The 23,174-nt window shown below is 33.7% G+C and overlaps 1 protein-coding gene across 1 annotated transcript in view; it reads left to right on the top strand.

The window, feature by feature from the left end:
* LOC114324830 (uncharacterized) overlaps nt 1–13,246 on the top strand; it is a 57,273-nt gene extending 44,027 nt beyond the window's left edge. Inside the window, exons 18-21 of the mRNA XM_050651863.1 lie at nt 5,240–5,421; nt 7,904–8,071; nt 12,336–12,449; nt 13,102–13,246. Coding sequence (XP_050507820.1) covers nt 5,240–5,421; nt 7,904–8,071; nt 12,336–12,449; nt 13,102–13,172 — 535 coding nt within the window. The 3' untranslated portion in view covers nt 13,173–13,246. The remainder of the gene's footprint in view (nt 1–5,239; nt 5,422–7,903; nt 8,072–12,335; nt 12,450–13,101) is intronic.
* The last annotated feature ends 9,928 nt before the right edge of the window (nt 13,247–23,174 follow it).

Below are 23,174 nucleotides of genomic sequence, written 5' to 3'. Positions count from 1 at the left end.
GGTAAAAAAGTACCACTATTTAAGGTTATGTGCATGAGCATCTTCATAATATCTAGTTGTATTACAATATATAATCGTGTATGCATTATAACAGTTATCATCAGTACAACCCCCAACAGAAAAAAAGGCCACAAAAACGTTACAAACACATTAAAACTTTTTTCATGGCATGGGTGCATCACCTAACCATCATGGCCGAGAAGAAACAGCTGAATGACCGAGCTTAGTCTTCAATTCCGCTTTTATTTGACACGTTTGTTCACATCTGATTTAAGCATTAGCTGCGATAATGAAAATTTTGTCAAAAGCTATTAGCTAAGGAAATCATGGATACGATTAAGATAAGAAAGTTACAATATCTCGGCCACATTATGAGAGGGGATAAATATGTGTTGCTACAAACCATAATGCAGGGAAAAATACAAGGAAAACGAAGTATTGGAAGGAGACGCATCTCCTGGCTCAACAATCTGAGAAAGTGGTATAATTTCAGTTCCATCGACTTGTAGGCTATTGATTATGTTTAATATATATATATATATATATATATATATATATATATATATATATATATATATATATATATATATATATATATATATATAATCGGTTCATAACGTTCTACGACGTCTTCCGATTCCCAATCGCCATTGCTCTCGATCGTAGCACATGTCTTCGTTCAAGCTTCTTTCTCTGATTTCCCTATGGATTCCTTCTATCCAGCTTTTCCTAGGTCTTCCTCTTTTCCGCCGTCCTTTTGGTGCCCATCGTAGCGCTTGCTTGGGTAATCTGTCTTCTTCCATACGTTGTACGTGGCCAAACCATCTTAGTTGCTTTGTTTTTATATCGTCCATTATTGTATGCTTTACATCCATTATCTCCAATATTCTTGTATTTCTGATTTTTTGTATTCTTGATATACCAGCAGATCTTCTCCAGAAGTCCATTTCAGTTGTTCTGAGCATATTTTCGGATTTTTCTTTAAGTGGCCAAACTTCGCTGCTGTATGTTATAATGCTCTTAACAATGCTGTTATAGATGTTACGTTTATTTTCTTTGGAGATACTTTGGTCCCATAGGATTTTGTTCAATAATGCGATAGCTTTCCTTCCTTGTGTGCACTTTTCTTGGATATTCTTGTCCAACGTTCCATCTTGTGTAATTTTAAGACCCAAGTATTTATATTGCTGACAGTGATTAATAGTTATTTCATTTTCCAACGCTAGATCCTGCTGTATACCTCCAACGCACATATATTCCGTTTTCTTGGTATTCACTTCTAAACCCCAGTTTCGGTACTCTTCTATGATTTTTCGGGTCATATATTCAATATCGTGATAATCCTGGGCCATAAGAATCTGATCATCCGCAAAACATAGAGTGTATAGCATGTTATCATCATTTAGCGGTATACCCATATTCTTACATTTCTTTTTCCAGGATTTCAAAACTTGCTCTAAATATATTTTAAATAGTGTCGGCGATAGACAGCAGCCCTGTTTAAGACCCTTATTCACTTCAAATCCTGACGGGATTTCCTTGCCTAGCTTAACTTTGGCTATATTATGTTGGTATAGATTTTTTACAGCTTTAATGAGGTTCAGACTGATGTTAGTTTTTTCGAGGGCTTCCCAAAGTTTACTTTGTGGTACAGTATCGTATGCTTTTTTTAAGTCTATGTACACTAAATGCAGTTCTTGATTGTAGGCTATTTGTTTGTCTATTAACTGTGTTACACAATATAGGTGGTCAGTGGTGGATCTGCCAGCGCGGAAACCGGCTTGCTCTTCGGCCTCTAAGTCCTTGTATTCTTCTTCTATTTTATTTTTGATAATTTTTCCGTAAACTCTGCTGATGGTACTTGTGACAGATATTCCCCGGTACTTATCGCATATATTGTTACTGCCTTTCTTGTGTATTGTAGAAATTACAGACAATTGCCATTCTTTTGGTATGACTTCGCCATTCATACATCTATTAAATAGATCTCTTAGGTATTCATACAGGGTGTTGCTACCGTATTTGAGCAGTTCTGGTGCTATGTCGCCAGGCCCTGACGCTTTTCTATTTTTTAGGGATTTGCTTGCATTTCGTACTTCTTCCAGTCTTAACCGAATCGGTGAGCCACTGACAATTACATTGAAACTTTCGTGATCTTCGTTTTTAATAAAATCTTCTCTATTTTCTACTAGTAACTGCTTGAAATAGCCATCCCACTTTTCCAGAGTAATCGGTGTTATTATATCCTTTTTGGTATCTGTTCTCAACGTTTTAAGGAATTTCCAGCTCTCTGTGTTTCTTGTCCCCCCTATATAGGTGTTAAGTTGATTGCATTTTTTTGTCCACGTTTCGTTTTTCTTCTGTGTGATTTTTTTCCACACTCTTGCTTGTGCTTCTTTGTATAAAACCTTATCGGAATCTTTCTGTGTACTCATATATTTCCGGTACTTTTCTCTCTTATCGTCTATTTCGGTGGCTATTTCTAAGTCCCACCAGTATGGTTTATTTCTTATGTTGTCTTTGTACTCCCCCAATGCCTCCCCCAATGTTTAAAATAAGTGAGCTAAAAGGAACTACAACGTTAACGGGATTTTATTGTCTCATATGGTCCACGGACCTCTATATTTGAAAAATCCGCGGAGTGCTACCATTTAAATGGGTGCGTTTTTGAGAAAGGGGTGAATTAGTCCCTAGGCACAGGGTGAATTGAGGTGAGTTCCACTCACTTTTGGTACAAACACTTCTACAACAAAATTCTTCCAGGATAAATTTACCATCGAAATATCATATTTTAAAGTCAAAAGTATTTTTTTTACAAAAATACATTCAAAAGAAAAGCAAGAAAAAACACGAAAGAAAGCAATTTTGTTTTTGGCCCCATAACTTTTTTCCACAGGGATATAGGTATAGGCATTGCTTCAGTGAAAAATAACTTCCATCCTTCCTTTTTAAAGTAACGTTTGGTAGAAGTCTGTAGGATTTATAGTTTCCGAAATAGGATTTTTCAAAGTTTGACGCTCACAGAATTTTTGAGCCATTTTCCCCATTATTTCGCAAACATTGTTCTGTAACTTTTTTCCACGCATTTCTAGGTATATGTAATGGTACATTTAGTAGAAAGATAAGTCAATCACCTTTAAAAAAATGGTCTACCGTATAAGGTCGTGTGGCTATTTTTAAACAAGTTATGCTTTTTCAAGGTTTTATACTTTTAATGATTTTTGATATTTTTTATGATTATTTTTAAATTTCTCATTATTTTTCTGGTACATTTAGGTTATTTATTCTGGAATAAAAAAGCTTATTTTCTTTACTTTAAAATGGTGTATTGTAATCACATCTAGGACAATTTTTAAACAAGATATTCGTAGGATATCCAAGGGTATCCGTAATTTGAGAAAAATTTTAAAATTTTTTATTTTTTTCAATTAGAAGAATATAATTGCATATTGTAACATAATCTTTAATTTCAAATAACTTTTCTTAATAACACTTTTCGATATTGTGAAATATAAAGGTACTTTACTCTTGAGCGAAATTCATATTTTTTAACATACCTCGTACACTATTAATAAAAATTTTTATCTGATGATTACATCTTAGGTTGTAGACTATGCAGAGCATTTTATAAATAATAATTTTTTCATAAAGTTAATAATAAAAAGTTTTCCATATGGTTCCAACTTAGTGGGACCTATTGCATGTGTATAGTGTATATCAAACTTTGAAAAAAAAGCATATCTTGTTTAAAAATAGACCTAGAATTTTTTACAATTCACCATTTTAAAGCAAAGAAAATATACTTTCCTTTTTATTGGACAATGTATATACCTAAATATACAATAAAAAAGTTATAATGAGAAATTTAAAAATAATCGCAAAATCTATCAAAAATCATTAAAAGTATAAAATTTTGAAAAACCATATCTTACTTAAAAATAGTCATACAGCCTTCTACGACAGACCATTTGAAAGGTAATTGACTTTTCTTCCTACTATGTAACATTGCATATATGTATCTAAAGTTGCGTAAAAAAAAGTTACAGAAGAGTGTTTGCGAAGTAACAAGGAAAATGGCCCAAAATTGTTGTGAGTACTTACAGTAATAGACTTACACTAAACGCCATTTTAAATAGGAAAGATGGAAGTTTTTTTTCTGTGAAGCAATGCCTATACATATATCCCCGTGGAAAAAAGTTATAGGACAAGAAACAAAAATGCTACCTTTCGTGTTTTTTTCTTGCTTTTCTTTTAAATATATTTTTATAAAAAAAAAATATTTTTGACTTTAAAATGTGATATTTCGGTAGTAAATTTAACCTGGACAATTTTTCCTGTAGACGTGTTTGTACCAAACGTGCATGGAACTCACCCTAATGCTCCCTGTGCCTAGGGACTAATTCACCCCTTTCTCAAAAACGCACCTCTTTAAATGGTAGCACTCCGTGGTTTTTTCAGATTTAGAGGTCCATTGACTATATTAAACAATAAAACTCCGTTAACGTTGTAGTTCCTTTCGTAAGTACATAATCAATAGCCTAGTGTTCAGAGCTGCAATTTCAAAAGCGAATATAGCTGTGATGATTACCAACTTCCTTAGAGGAGACGGTACCTAAAGAAGAAGAAGGAGAAGGAGAGAAATAGATTTTACACACGTTTGTGACGGGTAACTCTTTCAGGAGAAGAGAATCAGTAAAACGTAGGTTAAAAACAAAGTAAATGTATTTCGGTAATTCGTATATAGAGTTCAAAAATAAACAAACAAAATAAAAGATAATTATATAAAAGATAGATGTCTACAAAAGAAAAATAAAATTATAACAAAATGAAATATCCTTACACCTCACTTCAGTGTAAGGTACAAACAGTCACGCAATCAAAATATTGACAATCATACGGGAGCCATATGATTTTTATCGGAAGCACGTTCACTCCACGGCTACCGTTCAACTACGAGTATGCGAATCACTTCAATACGGTGCACCTCACTACTCAGGTCGGCCTGCCTGCTCACTCCGCTTGGCTAGCCATGGAATCCAGAGCTGTCTCTACAAGACTGAAGAATCTCCGCTCGTTGGCCTCCTTAAGTATGCTCTCTGTCTCGGCTGTTTTGGAAAAGTGGAAACTCCCATGGTTTGATCTGTCGACGTGCTGCTCGCCGCGTATCATTACACGTTGACATTCTATTTTTTCACTTTATTGATTTAATTATGTGTCTAATATGTTATCATATTTGTAGTTATCACGGTAACGCACCGAATGTTCAACCCTATCCAATATTTGGAATTTGTGCTACAGAGGTCGAGGTGGATATATTGACAGGGCAGCATCAGATCCTGCAAGTAGATATTATTGAAGATTTAGGTCAGAGCATGAGTCCACTTATAGACATAGGACAAATAGAAGGAGCCTTTGTCATGGGTAATATAAAAATTTCTAATAAGTCATTATCATCCTCTTTGCCTTATCCCTGTGCGAGATCGGTTTCTATCTTCTATCTTGGGTCATATCAATATTAATCGCCTTTACCAACATATCCTGCCTAAGCGTCTACCCTCAGGTCTTCTTTGGTATTCCTCTCCTACTCCTTTAAGGAATCTGCACTTCAGCAATTCTTCGTATTGAGTGATGAAAGTCTCGACGTTGAACATGACGAAACCATCTTAACCTATGCTCTCTCATTTTGGCATCAATTGGTGCCACTTCTAGACTTTACTTAATATACCCATTCCTAATTTTATCCTGCTTTGTTACTCCACTCATCTAAGCATTCTCATTTCCGCCACAAGTATTCTTTGTTACTCTTTCTTTTTAACTGCCTAACATTCAGTTCTGTACATTATAGACGGTCTTATGGATGTTTTATAGAATTTTCCCTTCAGCTTCTTTGGAATTTTTCTGTCACACACACACCACTAGCTTCCTTTCTCTTCATCTTCTTCTTTAAGTTCCAAAATCATCATGGCAATGCGGAGTCTGTTGACTGCCGCTCTAAATAGCTCTGCACTACTGCATTCGAACCATTTCCGTAAGTTCTTAAGCCAGGATATTCTTCGTCTTCCCACATTTTGCTTCCCTCGGATTTTGCCTTGCATAATAAGTTGTAATGACTATTTTTGCCCTCTCATCACATGTCCCAAGTACTCAAGTTTTCGTCTTTGATAGTTAGTATTATTTCCGGTTGATTTCCTATCCCTCTAGTTACTTCCACGTTCGACATTCTTTGAATCCATGATATTCGTAGGATTCTTCTGTAGCACAAAAAAATCAAAGGCGGCCAACTTATTCAAATGGACTTGTTTCAATGTCCACGCTTAAAAGCCATAAAGAAGAGTAGAGAACACGTAACATCGAAGCATCCTTAGGCGTAGTTCTAAACTTATAACCCGACAACAAAGAAACTTTTTAAGTTTAATGAATGATGCACGTGCTATTTCAATACGTGTCTTAATTTCTTTGGTTTGGTCTACATTTGATGTTATCCATGTTCCTAAGTATTTGTAGTTATCCACACTCTCAATTACAGTATCTCCAATAGTAAAATTGGATATTTGCGTGTGCTGATTTAGCTATGATCATGCATTTAGTTTTCTTTAAATTCATCTTCAGTCCGTACTCATGACAGCGTTCATTAAGGCGTTGCATTACGTTCTGAAAATCATTGTTGTTATCCGTTATTATTACTGTATTGTCTGCAAAACGTAAGTTGTTCAAAACTTCTCCATTGATAGTTATACCTTCTATTGAATCTGAGAGCGCTTCTTGAAATACCGCTTCACTGTAGACATTGAAAAGTAGTGGAGACAGCACGCAACCCTGAAGGAATCCTCTTTATATTTTGATATCTTGGGTGTCCTGGTTGTCAACTCTTACCTTGGCAGTTTGATTCCAATATATATTAGATATAATTTTCATATCACGACAGTCAATATTTTTGCTTTTTAATATATCTACAAGCTTTTTATGTTGAACTTTATCAAATGCCTTTTCAAAGTCTACAAAACATAAGTACATATCCTAATTCATGTTCATGCATCTCTGGGCCAGCACATTCAAGCCGAACAAAGCATCTCGTGTGCTCATACCATTTCTAAAGCCAAAATGTGTGTCACTGATTTCATATTCGAGAGTTTTAACAATTCTGTTGCGTATTATTTTCAAAAATGTTTTAAGTGTGTGACTCATTAAAGATATTCTGTGATCCGAGCAGGTTGTTGCACGTGGCTTTTTGGGAATTGCTACAAAGGTTGATTGCAGCCATTGTCTGGGGATTGTGGCAGTCTGATATATTAGATTAAAGAGTTCAACTATTACATCAATACCATCTTCATCAATAAGTTTTAATAATTCCATGGGCACATCATCTGGTCCAGTAGCTTTACCCTCTTTCGTATTTTTAATGGCATAGATGACTTCTTCTCTTAATATTGGTGGTCCGGTATCCTCTGTGATTTCTAATGACAGTTCTCCTCTTTCATCATTAAATAGTTGTTGGATGTAATTAGTCAAGTGACACAATCTCTCCTTCACGTCAGTAATAATATCCCCTTTATCATTTTTAAGGGTATTCGTTCTTGTGCTTTTTCTAGAACCTGTCATTTCTTTGATTATTTTGTGTAAATTAAAGCTGTTATACTTTTTATCCAGGTCTTCTATTTCTCTGCATCTGCCGGAGAGCCACCTCTCTTTTGCCTCTTCATCTATCCAACACTAAATTCTACCACATGTATCTCCATCTATTTTTCTATTATTCTGTAACACCGATCCTAGGTACTTAAAGCTATTGCTTTTCATAATCATTTCACCATTCAAAGATATCAATTTATTTGTAGTAACTTACTAAATGCAGAAAATCATTTAATTCAATAATAGTATTTTATTTTTTTTACTTTTAAATTTGTAGGAATTGGATATTACACGACGGAAGAGCTTATATATGATAAGAATGGTAAATTATACACAAACAGAACTTGGAATTATAAGCCTCCAGGAGCCAAAGATATTCCGATTAATTTTAGAGTAAAATTCGCAGAAAACAGTATAAATCCTGTTGGAGTGCTTAAGTCGAAAGGTAATGTATGTTTCTACATTATGTCTAAAGCTATACTTAAATTTCTAGCTTCTTAGTATGGCGCAGATTTTATCTGGATTACAAGCGGGTCCAAAAAGGTCGAGTCTTGCCAAGATGAAAAAATTTTTTTCTGAGAGGGATAAGTCTAACATTCTCTCTCTTCAATCCTGACCCCCCGGAGGTAGTGTAGTGGTCGACGTGATGTCGTGTATTGTCTGTCTCCAAAGATCTCTGTCTCTGGTCATTTCTTTTAACTCATGCATAGGTCTTTTGCACACTCCTGTAATTTGATCGATCCATCTTGTTGGGGATCTTCCTCGTGATCTTCGGCCTTCCACCTTTCCTTGTATAATGAGTCTTTCCATGTTTTCTGTGTTTGCTCTCATAACATGTCCAAAGTATTTTAATTGTTGGAGATGGACTTTATTGGAGAGACGTTGGCTAACTTTTAGCTTTCTTAAAATTTAATTATTTGTTCTATGGTCGGTCCAAGGAATTCGTAGCATTCGTCTCCAACAGAACATTTTAGTGGCGTCTATCTTTCTTCTTTCCGAATTTCTCAGGGTCCAAGATTCTCATCCGTAGGTCAGTATTGGGAATATTAAGCAGTTGATCAACCTCACCTTTAACGCTCTTCAAATTTGACAGCCCTTCCATATTGTGGTCATTTTTGCTGTGGCGACTTTTGCTACATCACATCTACGTTTTATTTCTTCCTGTAGTGTCCCTGTGTTTGTGATTAATGATTCCAGATATAAGTATGAGCTCACAACCTCAAACCGATCAATTGTGATTATGTGTGGATGATTGTTATGTAGTCTATCCACTATCATGATCTTTGTCTTTGATATGTTTAATTGCTGACCAAATATTTGACTTTCATTTTCAACTAGTCGTATAAGATCAATCAGCTCTGCTTGACTATTTGCAAGAAGGGCTGTGTCATCTGCGAAACGTAGGTTGTTTATTTATTGAGATGCCTTTTTCCCATCCTTCAAGTGCTCTTCTAATAATATGCTGAATAATTGTGGAGTTAGTATAGGTCCCTGTAATACGATCTCCATGTCTCTGCTATATCTTCTCTGTTTCTTCTCAGAGTTCCAGTGTTGTCTTCAATGGCCCAAGTTCTGGCTTTGAAGTCTGTTGTTAAGTAGCGTATTTTTCTAAATAGATCTCTCGGCTGATTATTCTGATCATGTCTCTCAATTTCTTTGCATATACTTTGATAGTACAGTTTTTTATCTGCCTTGCATCTTCGTTTTATTTCTTTATTGAGGTTTCTTAAACTAGCTTTTTCCCTTTCACTATGTACACCACTTTCACAAAGATTTCTTCTATTCTCAATGATTTGAAAGGTTTCATCTGTTATCCAGTGTTTCCGTTTCACAGGATTTATCTTTGGATGATCAATTATTGGTGTTGTTACACAATGTTTAAAAGTCTCCCATATTTCTTGTGATGTTCCGTTACGAATAGAGGGCATTATTTTATGTACTTCCTGGAGAAGGTCGTCCTGCTTTCTTAGTTCTATCCTATTTGTCTCTTTTCGTTTGTTGGGCGCTTTAAGTTGAAGCTTTACTTTAGCTACGTGGAGAGTATGGTCGGATCCGCATATCGCCCCTAACATTATATTATGTAATTTTTGGCTAAAATTATATAAATAATGTAATTTAAAAACATAGTAAATGAACGAGTAAAGCAAGGTGGTCCAATTTCATTTATTCTTTTTTGTCTCCTCCTAGGAAAACATGCTGCGGAAAGCCAATATAAATTGAAAAGGAATTCTTCTTCTTCTTCCTTCTTGTATGTAGGCTTTAAAGCCTGTTTCTTCTTCAATATTAGCCTCCTAAATTGTTTAAAATATCGTACCTTTTCTTCTTGGTCTGCCAATACTTCTTCGTCCATTTGGTGACTTATCTCGTGCTATTCGTACTATCCTAAGAAATTCTATATTATAAAAGAAGAAGAAAAGGAACTTTATATCATAAAAATCATCAATGCTTGCCGTTCGCTGATAATATAGCAAAAGTGGCAAGAATAAAACAGGAAGTGATACGGGTAACTAAATAATTAGAAGAAAAAGCCATAAAAAAGACTTACTTAAAAGTAAAGTTTTACTTCCTTAGCAAGTTTTTTATTATGGTATACAGCCAATAAGAGGAATCTTTTTCTTTATATTTTAAAAAAGACTATTAATGACATACAAGATACATGAAATGCATATACCAAGAATATGCAAGAGGAAATACAGAAAAAAACAGTTAAACAAATAATAGTACATATTTATAGATTTGAGGCAGTTGAGAGATTCGAATATCTAGGAACAACAAGGAAATACAGAAAAAACAGTATAAACAGATAATAGTACATATTTATAGATTTGAGGCAGTTGAGAGATTCGAATATCTAGGAACAATTATAAAACGAAAACCAAATGTAGAAGAAGTCCAAAATAGACTAATGAAAGCGAAAAAGGTGTTTTTGTATTCAAATAGGTTATTAACCTTCGGATGACCAAGGGGGTAAATTTGGACACCAGCGTATGTTTTTCTTTAATAAATTCAAAAGTATTTTCAATTTTTAACTCATTATTTTTTTATTTGACTTTAATATCATTATAGATATCCTCATACTTTGAAATAAAAAAAAATCCCTATATTTTACGAATAAAAAATATATTCTGAAGTTGATGTTTAGTAAAATATCGCCTATTATGTGGAATTCCACGTAGTTTTACACTGCGCGTTATCAAAATCTATTTTTAGTCCGTGAAACAAAAAAAAAATGTTGGTCATCGGAAGGTTAAGAAGTATATCCATGTCAAGAGGTACCAAATTAAGAATATACAGAACGGTTAAGATCTTTTAATAACTTATGAATCAGAGACATGGACATTAAATAAAAAAGAATGTGTGTGTACTTTGTACGCACGTAAAAAGTTATACTTCTATTATATGATTTAAACGAAATTAATATACTTTTTATTTATATTTTATTTAAATATTAAACTTATTTATACTTACTACTTCTCAAACATTTTTATTAAAACAGTGCCAAAAATTAAAATAATAAAAGAATAAAACACACACAAACACATTAAAAATGCCACAAATGATTTCTGAACATTAATTGTCGGAAATTTTTTTAACTAAATACGTATATTCTGAAAATAAAATTATATAATAAATTACTTACAATCATAAAATGTATAAAAAAATAAAAGTTTTTATTGGGATTCGAACCAGCTATCAGCGCGGTTGGTATATTGGGGTTCATTCGCCTTAAACGCTTCGCCACGGAGGCAATGTGTCATTATGTGCGAAGATCGACTAACTAAACGGATTAAGCTTTTGATATTTTTGAAGTAAATTAAATTATTTTGATTTTGAATTGAAATGATTTAGAATTGAAAAAATACAACAAAACATAGAGTAAGAAAACAATATATTAGGTGAACATTGATAGAAATTTTGATGGTAATCAAATTATGTAAATAAAAGTATTACATACTATGTATTTTGGTAGGTTCAAATAGGTAGGTACCTATGATACATTTACAATTATTACGTACCTGTTGCTTTTAAAAACTATTTAAATGTCACCACAATTATAAACTTTTTTGTTTCTGTCCTCACAACAATAAAACATTATACATTTGTTTACCTTCATATTGAACAATTATTTATTATTGACAGATCATTTCAACACCCAATCAGTGTGTGCATGCGCGCAGATCAATATAAATTCACCCTCAATCTCAATCGCGCCTAAAGAAGTATAACTTCAAAAATCAACAAGAAATGGTGCATTTATGGGAACGAATAGTACTAAAGAAAATATTTGGAGTCAAGATGGAGAATAGCGTTCGGTTCAAAAGACAAATGACGATCTGAGAGAGTTATATGGGAGCCCAGTATACTAGAAATAATAAGAACCCAACGACTAAGATGGCAAGGACACATACAGAGGATGCCAGAGGGTAGACTGCCGAACGTGCTACTGTAACTAAGAAGTCGACACAGAAAATGGTGGAAAATTGATGTAGAAGATGATCTAAAAAAACTCAACGTCATAAATTGGAGGATCGCAGCAATGGACAAGGACGGGTGGAATAGAATGGTTAATCAAGCCATGGGGCTACTAGTTTCGACGCGCATATTATTATTATTAATATTCATTTAAAAACAATTAAATTTCGGTTTTCTTGATAACGTAAATAAAATTTTAAAGATATTAGATAACATAAAATGATTTTGTGTTTCAGCTGTTGCAGAACCACCAATATGTTTGTCTGTGGCTTTAGCTTTTGCTATTCGAAATGCACTATATTCTGCCAGGAAAGAGGCTGATCCAACTCATATTGAATTTTTAACCATGAGTAAGTATTCAAATCTTAACAAAAGGGTTATCAAGCCCAGGAAATTAAAAACTAATACGAAAAAAAATTTTGCTCTCCTCTTAATAACAATGGAGACAAATGTTCAACATCATTTCTTGATGAGTTTGATTTACGTCGATTTGTTTGATTAGCCATCGTATTCGTGATAATTACTATTATCCCAGATTTCAGTTTGTATTGCTATGGTTATAGTCTAAGAGCTGGGAGCGGATTTTGTGCGTGATAAGTAATATGGAAAAACTGTACGGGGATATGTTGAATTAGTTGTGTACATGACTTTCCCTAACGGCCGGAAACCACAGTGGGGAACGAGGGTAGTTATAAGGGGTCAAAGTCGCGGTTTTTATTATTTTTTGTGACGCTCATGATCAAAATTTGGGAATAACAATGAGCGTCACAAAAAAATAATAAAAACCGCGACTTTGACCCCTTATAACTACCCTCGTCCCCCACTGTGGTTTCCGGCAATTAGGGAAAGTCATGTACACAACTAATTCAACATATCCCCGTATAGTTTTTCCATATTACTTATCAGGCACAAAATCCGCTTCTATCTCTCCGACTATTATTTCTATATCCTATGGTTCTGCATAACAAGTTAATATAATGATCTCGTTTTTTTATTTTTCAGATGGACCTACTACTGTAGAAAGAACCTTTTTATATTCCAAGAATAACTATCAACAGTACGTTCTACAGTGATGCAATGATAAAATAATTCGTTATAACAATAAGATGTGAATGGTTTTTTTTACAAAATATACTTTTTTAGATTAGATTTTTTATTACTCATTTATAACAAAAATACCTAGAAAAATACAAATACATATTTAGCAAATGCAATAAAACATACCAAGTAATTATAGTAAGTAACTTAAATGTCAGAATGGACAACATACAGATTCCTGAAAAAGTAGAAGTCTTTTGCCGCGTTGTCTACATAGGTATATTTTTTCAAGATCAGACTTTAGTCTAGAGCAGGGGTTCCCAACCTTGTAGCAACTGCGTACCACCTGAAATATTTTAAGATTTTGACGTACCACCAAACATTGGGTGGGGGATCATGGACTGAAGAGAACCAGTCTCACACAAGTAACTAGTAACAAATTGGATCAAAAATATCATAGCTTGCCGAAAGAGCATTGGATACTCCGGATTTACACCGGATCTAGAAGTCAGTTAATGATTTCTCTTTAAAACTGTCTTCTATAAGGTAGATTAATGATCTCTGTAATTCCAACAGATTTGGTGAGATTCCTGTAAAAGGATATCTGATCCAGTCAAGTGTGGAATAATCTTCAGATACATATTTATTAAAACTTTCGTGAAGAGATTCCCTGTGAAGAATTATATCAGCAATCACATCTGGTATTGGAGATATTTCGTTTTCTTCAAAAAATGATGACAGCGTAGGAAATGCAGACATTTTTCTCCTGTATTTGAGAACATAAAGAACAAAATTTATTTTCAAGGAGTTTATTTTCTCATTGACTGTGAAGGGTATTTGTGTTTACTCCCTGAAGACCCATGTTCAGCGTGTTGAGTCTGTCAAAAATGTCAGCTAGATATGCCAACCGTGACAAATTGACAAACATTCTTCATAATAGGACAATTTCACGTCATTATTTTTTTCAGTTAAAAGCATTAAAACTTCTAACCTCAGTTCAAAGAGGCGGGTGAACATTTTCCCTCGAGATAACCATCTTACTTCTATTTGCAACAGAAGAGTTTTGAACTTGCCACCCATATCTTCACACATCAAGGAGAACAATCTTGCATTAAGAGCTTGAATTTACGAGTATAAAGTATGTGATAAAACAGATATCATATTTTCTGGTACACTTTTAGCAGCTTATTGTTCTTGATGTAGACCCAATGTGTACTTCTGCATTCAGAAGCAACTTTTTTATTTTTGCTGCTAGCCCTCTCAATTTTCCTGACATAGCTTTTGCTCCATCCGTACATAAACCAATACACTTTGATCAAGGAACGCCTAATTTGAACACATACTCATTTCTTGTATTAAAAATGAGTTCCGCTGTAGTGTTTAATTACTAGGTATGTAGTGATTACTAGGTATGTAGTGATAAGTGGTTTGCAGAACAAAAACTCTTCTATAAATTCTTCATGAAAATCAAATCGTACAAATACGAGTAGCGCTCTGGCACTTCCGCAGATAGAGGCCCAGCGTAATCGTTAATTCGCTCACGCGACGCGTACCTCCTAAAATCTTCCCGCGTACCACCAGTGGTACGCATACCACCGGTTGGGAACCCCTGGTCTAGAGCTCAGAATCAGAATGATCAGATATTATTACGTTTCCCTGTCCTGCTGTATGACTGTGAAAGTTGGACAATGGACTCTGAAACACACTCTGGACTCTGAAACTGTATGGACTCTGAAATGGAATCTGAAACTGTATATATACAGACATATTCTGAGAATTCCACCTTTAAAAGGACTCGGCGGAATAAGAGAAAGTTAGTGAGTGAAAGACAAAACCTTGATTTCCATTATTTTAATAATTCTGGGCATTATCCATAATCCAGGAGTTAATTTTGTTTGTCTATAAAAATAGTATTCAATTTGATCGAAAACTAGATATTATACAGATTATATTTTTTTTATTCCTTTGTGCACACGAGCCATACAATTCGCTTTAACTTATAGACATAATAATATGTAGCCCTGGATCCCAAGTACCAAAAAAGTTGATTATTAACAAGCTGAAAATTTGTTTTCAAACAGAGGAAGCTTTAATTGTAGAACGAGTCATCCCAACAAGTCTCATCATCATAATCCTCTTTGCCTCATCCCTATGCGGGGTCGGCTTCCCTAATTGCATTTCTCCACACAATTCTATCTTGGGTCATATCAATGTTAATCTCCTTTACCAACATGTCCTGCCTTATCGTCTCCCCCCAGGTCTTCTTTGGTCTTCCTCTCCTACTCCTTCCAGGAATCTGCACTTTAGCTATTCTTCGTATTGGATGATTGACGTCTCGACGTTGAACATGACCAAACCATCTTAACCTATTCTCTCTCATTTTGGCATCAATTGGTGCCACACCTAGACTTCCCCTAATACACTCATGTCTAATTTTATTCTTCTTTGTCACTTCATTCATCCACCTAAGCATTCTCATTTCTGCCACATGCATTCGTTGTTCCTCTTTCTTTTTCACTGCCCAACATTCAGTTCCGTACATCATAGCTGATCTTATGGCTGTTATAAAATTTTCCCTTCAGCTTCATTGGAATTTTTCTGTCACACAACACACCACTCGCTTCTTTCCACTTCATCCATCCAGCCCTAATTTTACTGCATGCATCTCCATCTATTTCTCCATTACTCTGTAATACCGATCCTAGGTACTTAAAACTATTGCTTTTCACAATCATTTCACCATCCAAAGATATCATTTTATTTGTATTAACTCCATCTTTAAATGAACATTCCAAATACTCTGTTTTTGTCCAACTAAGTTTTAAACCTTTTTCCTCCAGAGCTTATCTCCACTGTTCCAGTTTTTGTTCTAAGTCTCTTTCACTATTTCCTATTAACACTACATCATCAGCATACATTAGGCATCATGGAATGCTACCCTGTAGTTTTGCTGTTATCTGGTCCAAAACTAATGAGAATAAATAAAAACTAAGCAACGAGCCTTGGTGCAATCCTACTTTCACCTGAAATTTATCAGTTTCTCCCACACCTGTCCTAGCACTAGTCGTTACTCCCTCATACATATCTCTCACAATCTTTACATATTCGCCAGGGACTTCTTTCTTATTGAGTGCCCACCACAGAATCTCTCGAGGAACTCTATCATATGCTTTCTCAAGATCAATAAATACCAAATGAGCGTTGGTCTCTTTATTCCTGTATTTTTCCATCAGTTTCTTTACAATGAAAATTGCATGTGTTGTTGATCCACCCTGCATAAAGCCAAATTGATTATCGGATAATGAATTTGGACTTCGGATAGTCATCCTGACAAGTCTATGATTGTGAAAACCAGAAGGTTGTTTTTAATTTTGCTCAATAGAAAACTTAATATAGTATATGAAAAAATTTTTGTCCGACAAATATGTTGGGCATTTTAATAAGTCCGACATGTAGAATATGTCAAATGACAGGTATTATATTGGTGGTAAATAGCAGTCTGATTTTTGTATGAGAGTTTAATGAAAGGATATCACATCAATTGGAAATTCTGTCCGACAAAACACATAGAACGTTTTCGTAGTCTTACGTTCGAAACCTGTAATCTGTTCCACAATTAAAACTTCCCTTGTTCCAGTGTTACCGAACATCAAAGCTTGTCCGACTAGACACCGTTAAGCTATTAATAAATGTTCAGCTTGCTATTAATCATCTTTTTTTGTACGCGGGATCCAGGCCTAATAGGTTTAATATAAAAATTATCAGCCACCAAGATTTAGATTATTCACTTTATCAACTATTAAAAACATATGCATGTAAAATGTGTATAGACCAGGGCGCATCTGTAAAAATATTAGTACATTTGGACGTTGAGAGGTGACTCAAATTTTTTTGCAGAAATTGCTTGAAAATAACTCAAATAATAATATTTAAGTTATCCTCCCTCTCAAAAAGGTACGGAACATTGTTTAAATAATTAAAATGTCAAAAAATGAAGGAAAAATTCGATTTTTTTCTTGGTTTTTTGATTATAGCTTTAAAAGTATTCATTTCCGAGAAAAGTTGTACTGACATAAAAGTTGCATAATTAAATTTCCTACAACATAGAATTGGTTATAAATTTAAAAAATAGTCACCCTTGTTGCAAAATAGCAATAATTGCGAAAATAACCATACAAAAACAAGTATTCGAACTTTACGTTCTTCAACGATTTATGCTACACTTAGGACGTTCATATTTCATCCAGAAAAACTTTATGATACAGTAAAACAATACTGTAAATTTCATTAAGATCGGTTTAATAAATTTTGCAATCCAGCTTTCGCAAAAAAAATTCATTTTTTCAAAATGCCACAGGACTGAAAATAAGGCAGATACCACGTTGAAATTTCTTTTGCATATAGAAGTTTACTGTAACTTTCATTTGCAATTTGCAAAATTAAAATCGATTAACCACCACGGCATCAGGAATTTTTTTAAATAAACATTAATTATTGGTGCTACGCGCAGGGCAACTGATAGTTTGCTCTGATTGGGCATTCTAATGACCTTTGATAAATATTGATACATTTTAATTTTTATTACATTTCGACATAAATAAATAAATTTGTTTATTACAAAATAAAAACACATACTCTATCTTTTGAAATAACACTTTTTGTAGCAAAAACTTTCTTTGTTCATATATTCTAACTTAGAGAATAAAAGTTTATTATTTTTAGACATATGCAATTTAAACAATATTTCACAAACAATAATAAAATTAGTTTGATTTTTGTGGAATTACAATATTAAAATACAACAAAATATAGAGTAAGAAAATAATATATTAGATAAAGATTGGAAGAAATTTTGGTGGAAATCAACTTGTGTGAATCGAACACCGCTGTCCTGCGCGTAGCACCAAAAATTAATGTTCATTTAAAAAATTTTCTGACGCCGTGGTAACTCATCGATTTTAATTTTGCAAATTGCAAATGAAAGGTACAGTACACCTCTATAAGCAAAAAAAAAATTCAACTTGCTACCTGCTTTATTTTCAGTCCTGTGACATTTTGAAAAAATGAATTTTTTTTGCGAAAGCTGGATTGCAAAATTTATTTTGCAAAATCTATTGAACCGATCTTAATGAAATTTACAGTATTGTTTTAATGTATCATAAAGCTTTTCTGGGTAAAATATGAAGGTCCTAAGTGTAGCGTAAATGGTTGAAAAACGTAAAATGCGAATACTTGTTTTTGTATGTTTTTTTCGCAATTATGGCTATTTTGCAACAAGTGTGACTATTTCTTAAATTTTTAATCAATTCTATATTATAGGAAATTTAATTACGCAACTTTTACGTTGGTACAACTTTTCTCAGAAATAAACAGTTTTAAAGTTATATTTAAAAAACCAATAAAAAAATCGAATTTTTCCTTCATATTTTGACATTTTGATTATTTAAACAATGTTCCGGACCATTTTGAGCGGGAGGATAACTCAAATATTATTATTTGAGTTATTTTCAAGCAATTTCTGCAAAAAAATTTAAGTCACCTCTCAACGTCCAACTCAAAACAGATGCGCCCTGGACTAGTAGGTACATGAGAAAATTAAAAATGTTTTCCTTTGTTTTATTTATAGGACATCTAGAGTGTTATAGATTATATTGTGTCAATATTGGTGATAGATAGATACTGTGGCTTGGGGGATCCAAAGGGGTTTGAATAAATAACGATATACATGTAATTGGTTGTGTTCAAAATACGTTCCTATTTTTTTGTTTAAAAAAAATTAAATGGCTTTATACAGCGTGGTCCTTATTTTAAAAAATTCTTTGTTTAAAAAAAAGACTAAGTTTTTAGTCTAATAGCATACAAAACAACATCAAAAATGTTGCTCTACATCCTACCAGATTGAAAACAATGCGAACCTTCTCTGGTTACACCTCCGAAGCTTCTAAAATTTGCAAGCCATAACACCATTAGTCTCTTGCTAGCAGTTGACGCTAGGGCATTCATGCCATTTCGTTCGTTGCAATGCGTGACTGCACGCCGGGGTTTGTGCTGGTTGGATCATAGAGAGCAGCATATGTGCCTCCTGATGAGAGACTAATAAGTTTCGAAACCGGTAGAGGTGCTTGCAGCACTCTCTAAATGAACTAGACTATGATACGGCTGTAGTTTCGTGCTGCAACGAAATTGAAATTGGTTATTCATTTTTGTCTTTGTTTAAAGTTTGAGATGAAATACTCCGTATATCTGTCGTTATCCTTTCTTTGAGATCTACAATGCCAGTTGTATATACTTTGTTGTTGTGATAACCCCACTGAATAAAATCAAAAGGCCTAAGATCTGGCAATCTAGCTGGCCACTCCATAGAACCTCTTCGACCAATCCATTTATCGGGGAAGATTCTTTTAAGTAAGTTCTTACCATCAGAGCACAACGGGACAAAGGGGTGTTGCTCTGTCCTGCTAGAACCAGACAGGTTCCACACGGTTTTGTTCATTGGAGTAATATATACCTCCTTAATGATATACCAATGCCATCACTCCATCGAAATCAAATAACACATAGATAATGTAAGATCAGCAGTCACTAAGATGAATATATTCTTCATTTGCCTTGGGAGCGGAAATTGTCCTTAGAGGGGGGACTAAGATTACCTAAAAGACATAAATAATAAGTTATATGCATTAAGTTCCCTTAATTTTCCTATATAGCGTGTTTATTGGGTTGAATTTGTCTATCTTTGGTTTAAGTTTCATGTTTCAAAAACATTTTTCTTTAATTTTGGACCTTCTTAAGGAAGGAAATTCCCCCTTTTCACTCCCCTTAGATACGCCATTGATTGTGCTGTCCCAGATCTACGACTTTATGTCGAGATTTTGCCACCAGAGTCTTCATTCTTGATCTCGGTTTACTTTTGTTTTATAGTCTGTCTTTTATATTATTTAAGTATATCTATAAGCTTTACCAGAATTTTTTGACAGACCTTGTACTTTGACCGAATTCAAGGACTTATAGGCTCTTAAGCATGAACTATTATTGAGCATGAAATTTATTGTGTTTGTATTTAATTTTATTTGCTTCATTTAAGTTTGTTTCATTGTATTGGTTTTTTCTTCTATTACATCCTTTTTAGATGCTTTGTTATTTATTTTCTTTTTATCCTTTAAACTTCTTATGAATGTTCTACCAATTTTCATATCTTCATTTATTGTTTAATGACTTAGACTTTAATTATTCAATCAGTTGCAATCAGATTATAGTTTATTACTAGCTTAGGGGAGTAGTGATGTGTAGTGCCCGTGTTAAGTAAATGTCTTGTTACTTGGTAAAGTCGACTTCATTGTTTTTACAAAGAGATGCTAATTGTATCCGAACATCTGCGGTCCCTCAGGTGACTTTTATTTAATTAAATATTTCTATTAATTTAAATTTAATAAAACTTTTTCATAACTTAGTACAATTATTTTATTATAATAGTGATAAAATATGGTAAATTAAAATTTAAATGAGTCTAACATAATATTTACAGTAAAGGTCTCTACATAATATCATGCATTCATCGTTTCCAGCACGTAGCTTTTAGTTTCCGAATAATAGGTATTAATTTTAATGGTTTTTTTTACAACCGTGTTAAAAATGCAATTTATCTACTCTATGACATATTATGTATAAGTTTTTAGTTTGTGAAAACTGTCATTATAGATAGCAGTGCGTGAAGGGTTTAAAGTGTGTGTAAAGTAACAATGTATTTTAAGTGGGATTTACTTTTTCGCACACTTTCAATGGGTTTTCTGGCACACTTTCATATAATCAAATATCCTTAACTTTCGCGTTGTCATGGTGATGACAATATGAGCAATGACTTACAACAAAATTTTTGACAGTTTTGTGGTTTGAAAGTAGTTAGGATTTTTAAATGTCAAAGTTCTAAAAGTTGTAGAATAGAAATGAATTCCAGTGACGAAGAGTTACAGTTTTTTTATTTGTTTATCGTAGATAAAATATTGTATGAAACTGTGCATGAAGTACTTTTTGCGAACTTACGCGATGTATAGCACTCGCTCCGTTGACGCTCGTGCTCTAAAAATCGCGTGCGTTTGCAAAAAGCATACTTCACAAACTGTTTCATAAATAACTATTATCTACTCTATGTCATATTATGTATAAGTTTTTAGTTTGTGAAAACTGTCATTGTAGATAGCAGTGCGTGAAGGGTTTAAAGTGTGTGTGAAGTAACAATGTATTTTAAATGGGATTTACTTTTTCGCACACTTTCAATGGGTTTTTTGGCACACTTTCATATAATCAAATATCCATAACTTTCGCGTTGTCATGGTGATGACAATATGAGCAATGACTCACAACAAAATTTTTGACAGTTTTGTGGTTTGAAAGTAGTTAGGATTTTTAAATGTCAAAGTTCTAAAAGTTGTAGAATAGAAATGAATTCCAGTGACGAAGAGTTACAGTTTTTTTATTTGTTTATCGTAGATAAAATATTGTATGAAACTGTGCATCAAGTACTTTTTGCGAACTTACGCGATGTATAGCACTCGCCCCGTTATCGCTCGTGCTCTAAAAATCTCGTGCGTTCGCAAAAAGCATACTTCACAAACTGTTTCATAAATAACTATTTTAGCACTCCATACGAGCGTTAAAAATGTTACTTTAAGGCACTAGTGCTTTAAAAATTTTAAGGCACTCCACTTTCATATAATCAAATATCCTTAATTTTCGCATTGTCATGGTGACAATATGAGCAATGACTTACAACAAAATTTTTGACAGTTTTGTGGTTTGAAAGTAGTTAGGACTTTTAAATGTCAAAGTTCTAAAAGTTATAGAATAGAAATGAATTCCAGTGACGAAGAGTTACAGTTTTTTTATTTGTTTATCGTAGATAAAATATTGTATGAAACTGTGCATGAAGTACTTTTTGCGAACTTACGCGATGTATAGCACTCGCCCCGTTATCGCTCGTGCTCTAAAAATCTCGTGCGTTCGCAAAAAGCATACTTCACAAACTGTTTCATAAATAACTATTTTAGCACTCCATACGAGCGTTAAAAATGCTACTTTAAGGCACTAGTGCTTTAAAAATTTTAAGGCACTCCACTTTCATATAATCAAATATCCTTAATTTTCGCATTGTCATGGTGACAATATGAGCAATGACTTACAACAAAATTTTTGACAGTTTTGTGGTTTGAAAGTAGTTAGGATTTTTAAATGTCAAAGTTCTAAAAGTTGTAGAATAGAAATGAATTCCAGTGACGAAGAGTTACAGTTTTTTTATTTGTTTATCGTAGATAAAATATTGTATGAAACTGTGCATGAAGTACTTTTTGCGAACTTACGCGATGTATAGCACTCGCCCCGTTATCGCTCGTGCTCTAAAAATCTCGTGCGTTCGCAAAAAGCATACTTCACAAACTGTTTCATAAATAACTATTTTAGCACTCCATACGAGCGTTAAAAATGCTACTTTAAGGCACTAGTGCTTTAAAAATTTTAAGGCACTCCACTTTCATATAATCAAATATCCTTAATTTTCGCATCGTCATGGTGACAATATGAGCAATGACTTACAACAAAATTTTTGACAGTTTTGTGGTTTGAAAGTAGTTAGGATTTTTAAATGTCAAAGTTCTAAAAGTTGTAGAATAGAAATTAATTCCAGTGACGAAGAGTTACAGTTTTTTTATTTGTTTATCGTAGATAAAATATTGTATGAAACTGTGCATGAAGTACTTTTTGCGAACTTACGCGATGTATAGCACTCGCCCCGTTATCGCTCGTGCTCTAAAAATCTCGTGCGTTCGCAAAAAGCATACTTCACAAACTGTTTCATAAATAACTATTTTAGCACTCCATACGAGCGTTAAAAATGCTACTTTAAGGCACTAGTGCTTTAAAAATTTTAAGGCACTCCACTTTCATATAATCAAATATCCTTAATTTTCGCATTGTCATGGTGACAATATGAGCAATGACTTACAACAAAATTTTTGACAGTTTTGTGGTTTGAAAGTAGTTAGGAT

The sequence above is a fragment of the Diabrotica virgifera genome, chromosome 5 (assembly GCF_917563875.1).
Source record: "Diabrotica virgifera virgifera chromosome 5, PGI_DIABVI_V3a".
Lineage (NCBI taxonomy): Eukaryota > Metazoa > Arthropoda > Insecta > Coleoptera > Chrysomelidae > Diabrotica > Diabrotica virgifera.
Note: the sequence above shows the minus strand (reverse complement) of the source record. Positions and strands in the feature narration are given on the sequence as shown.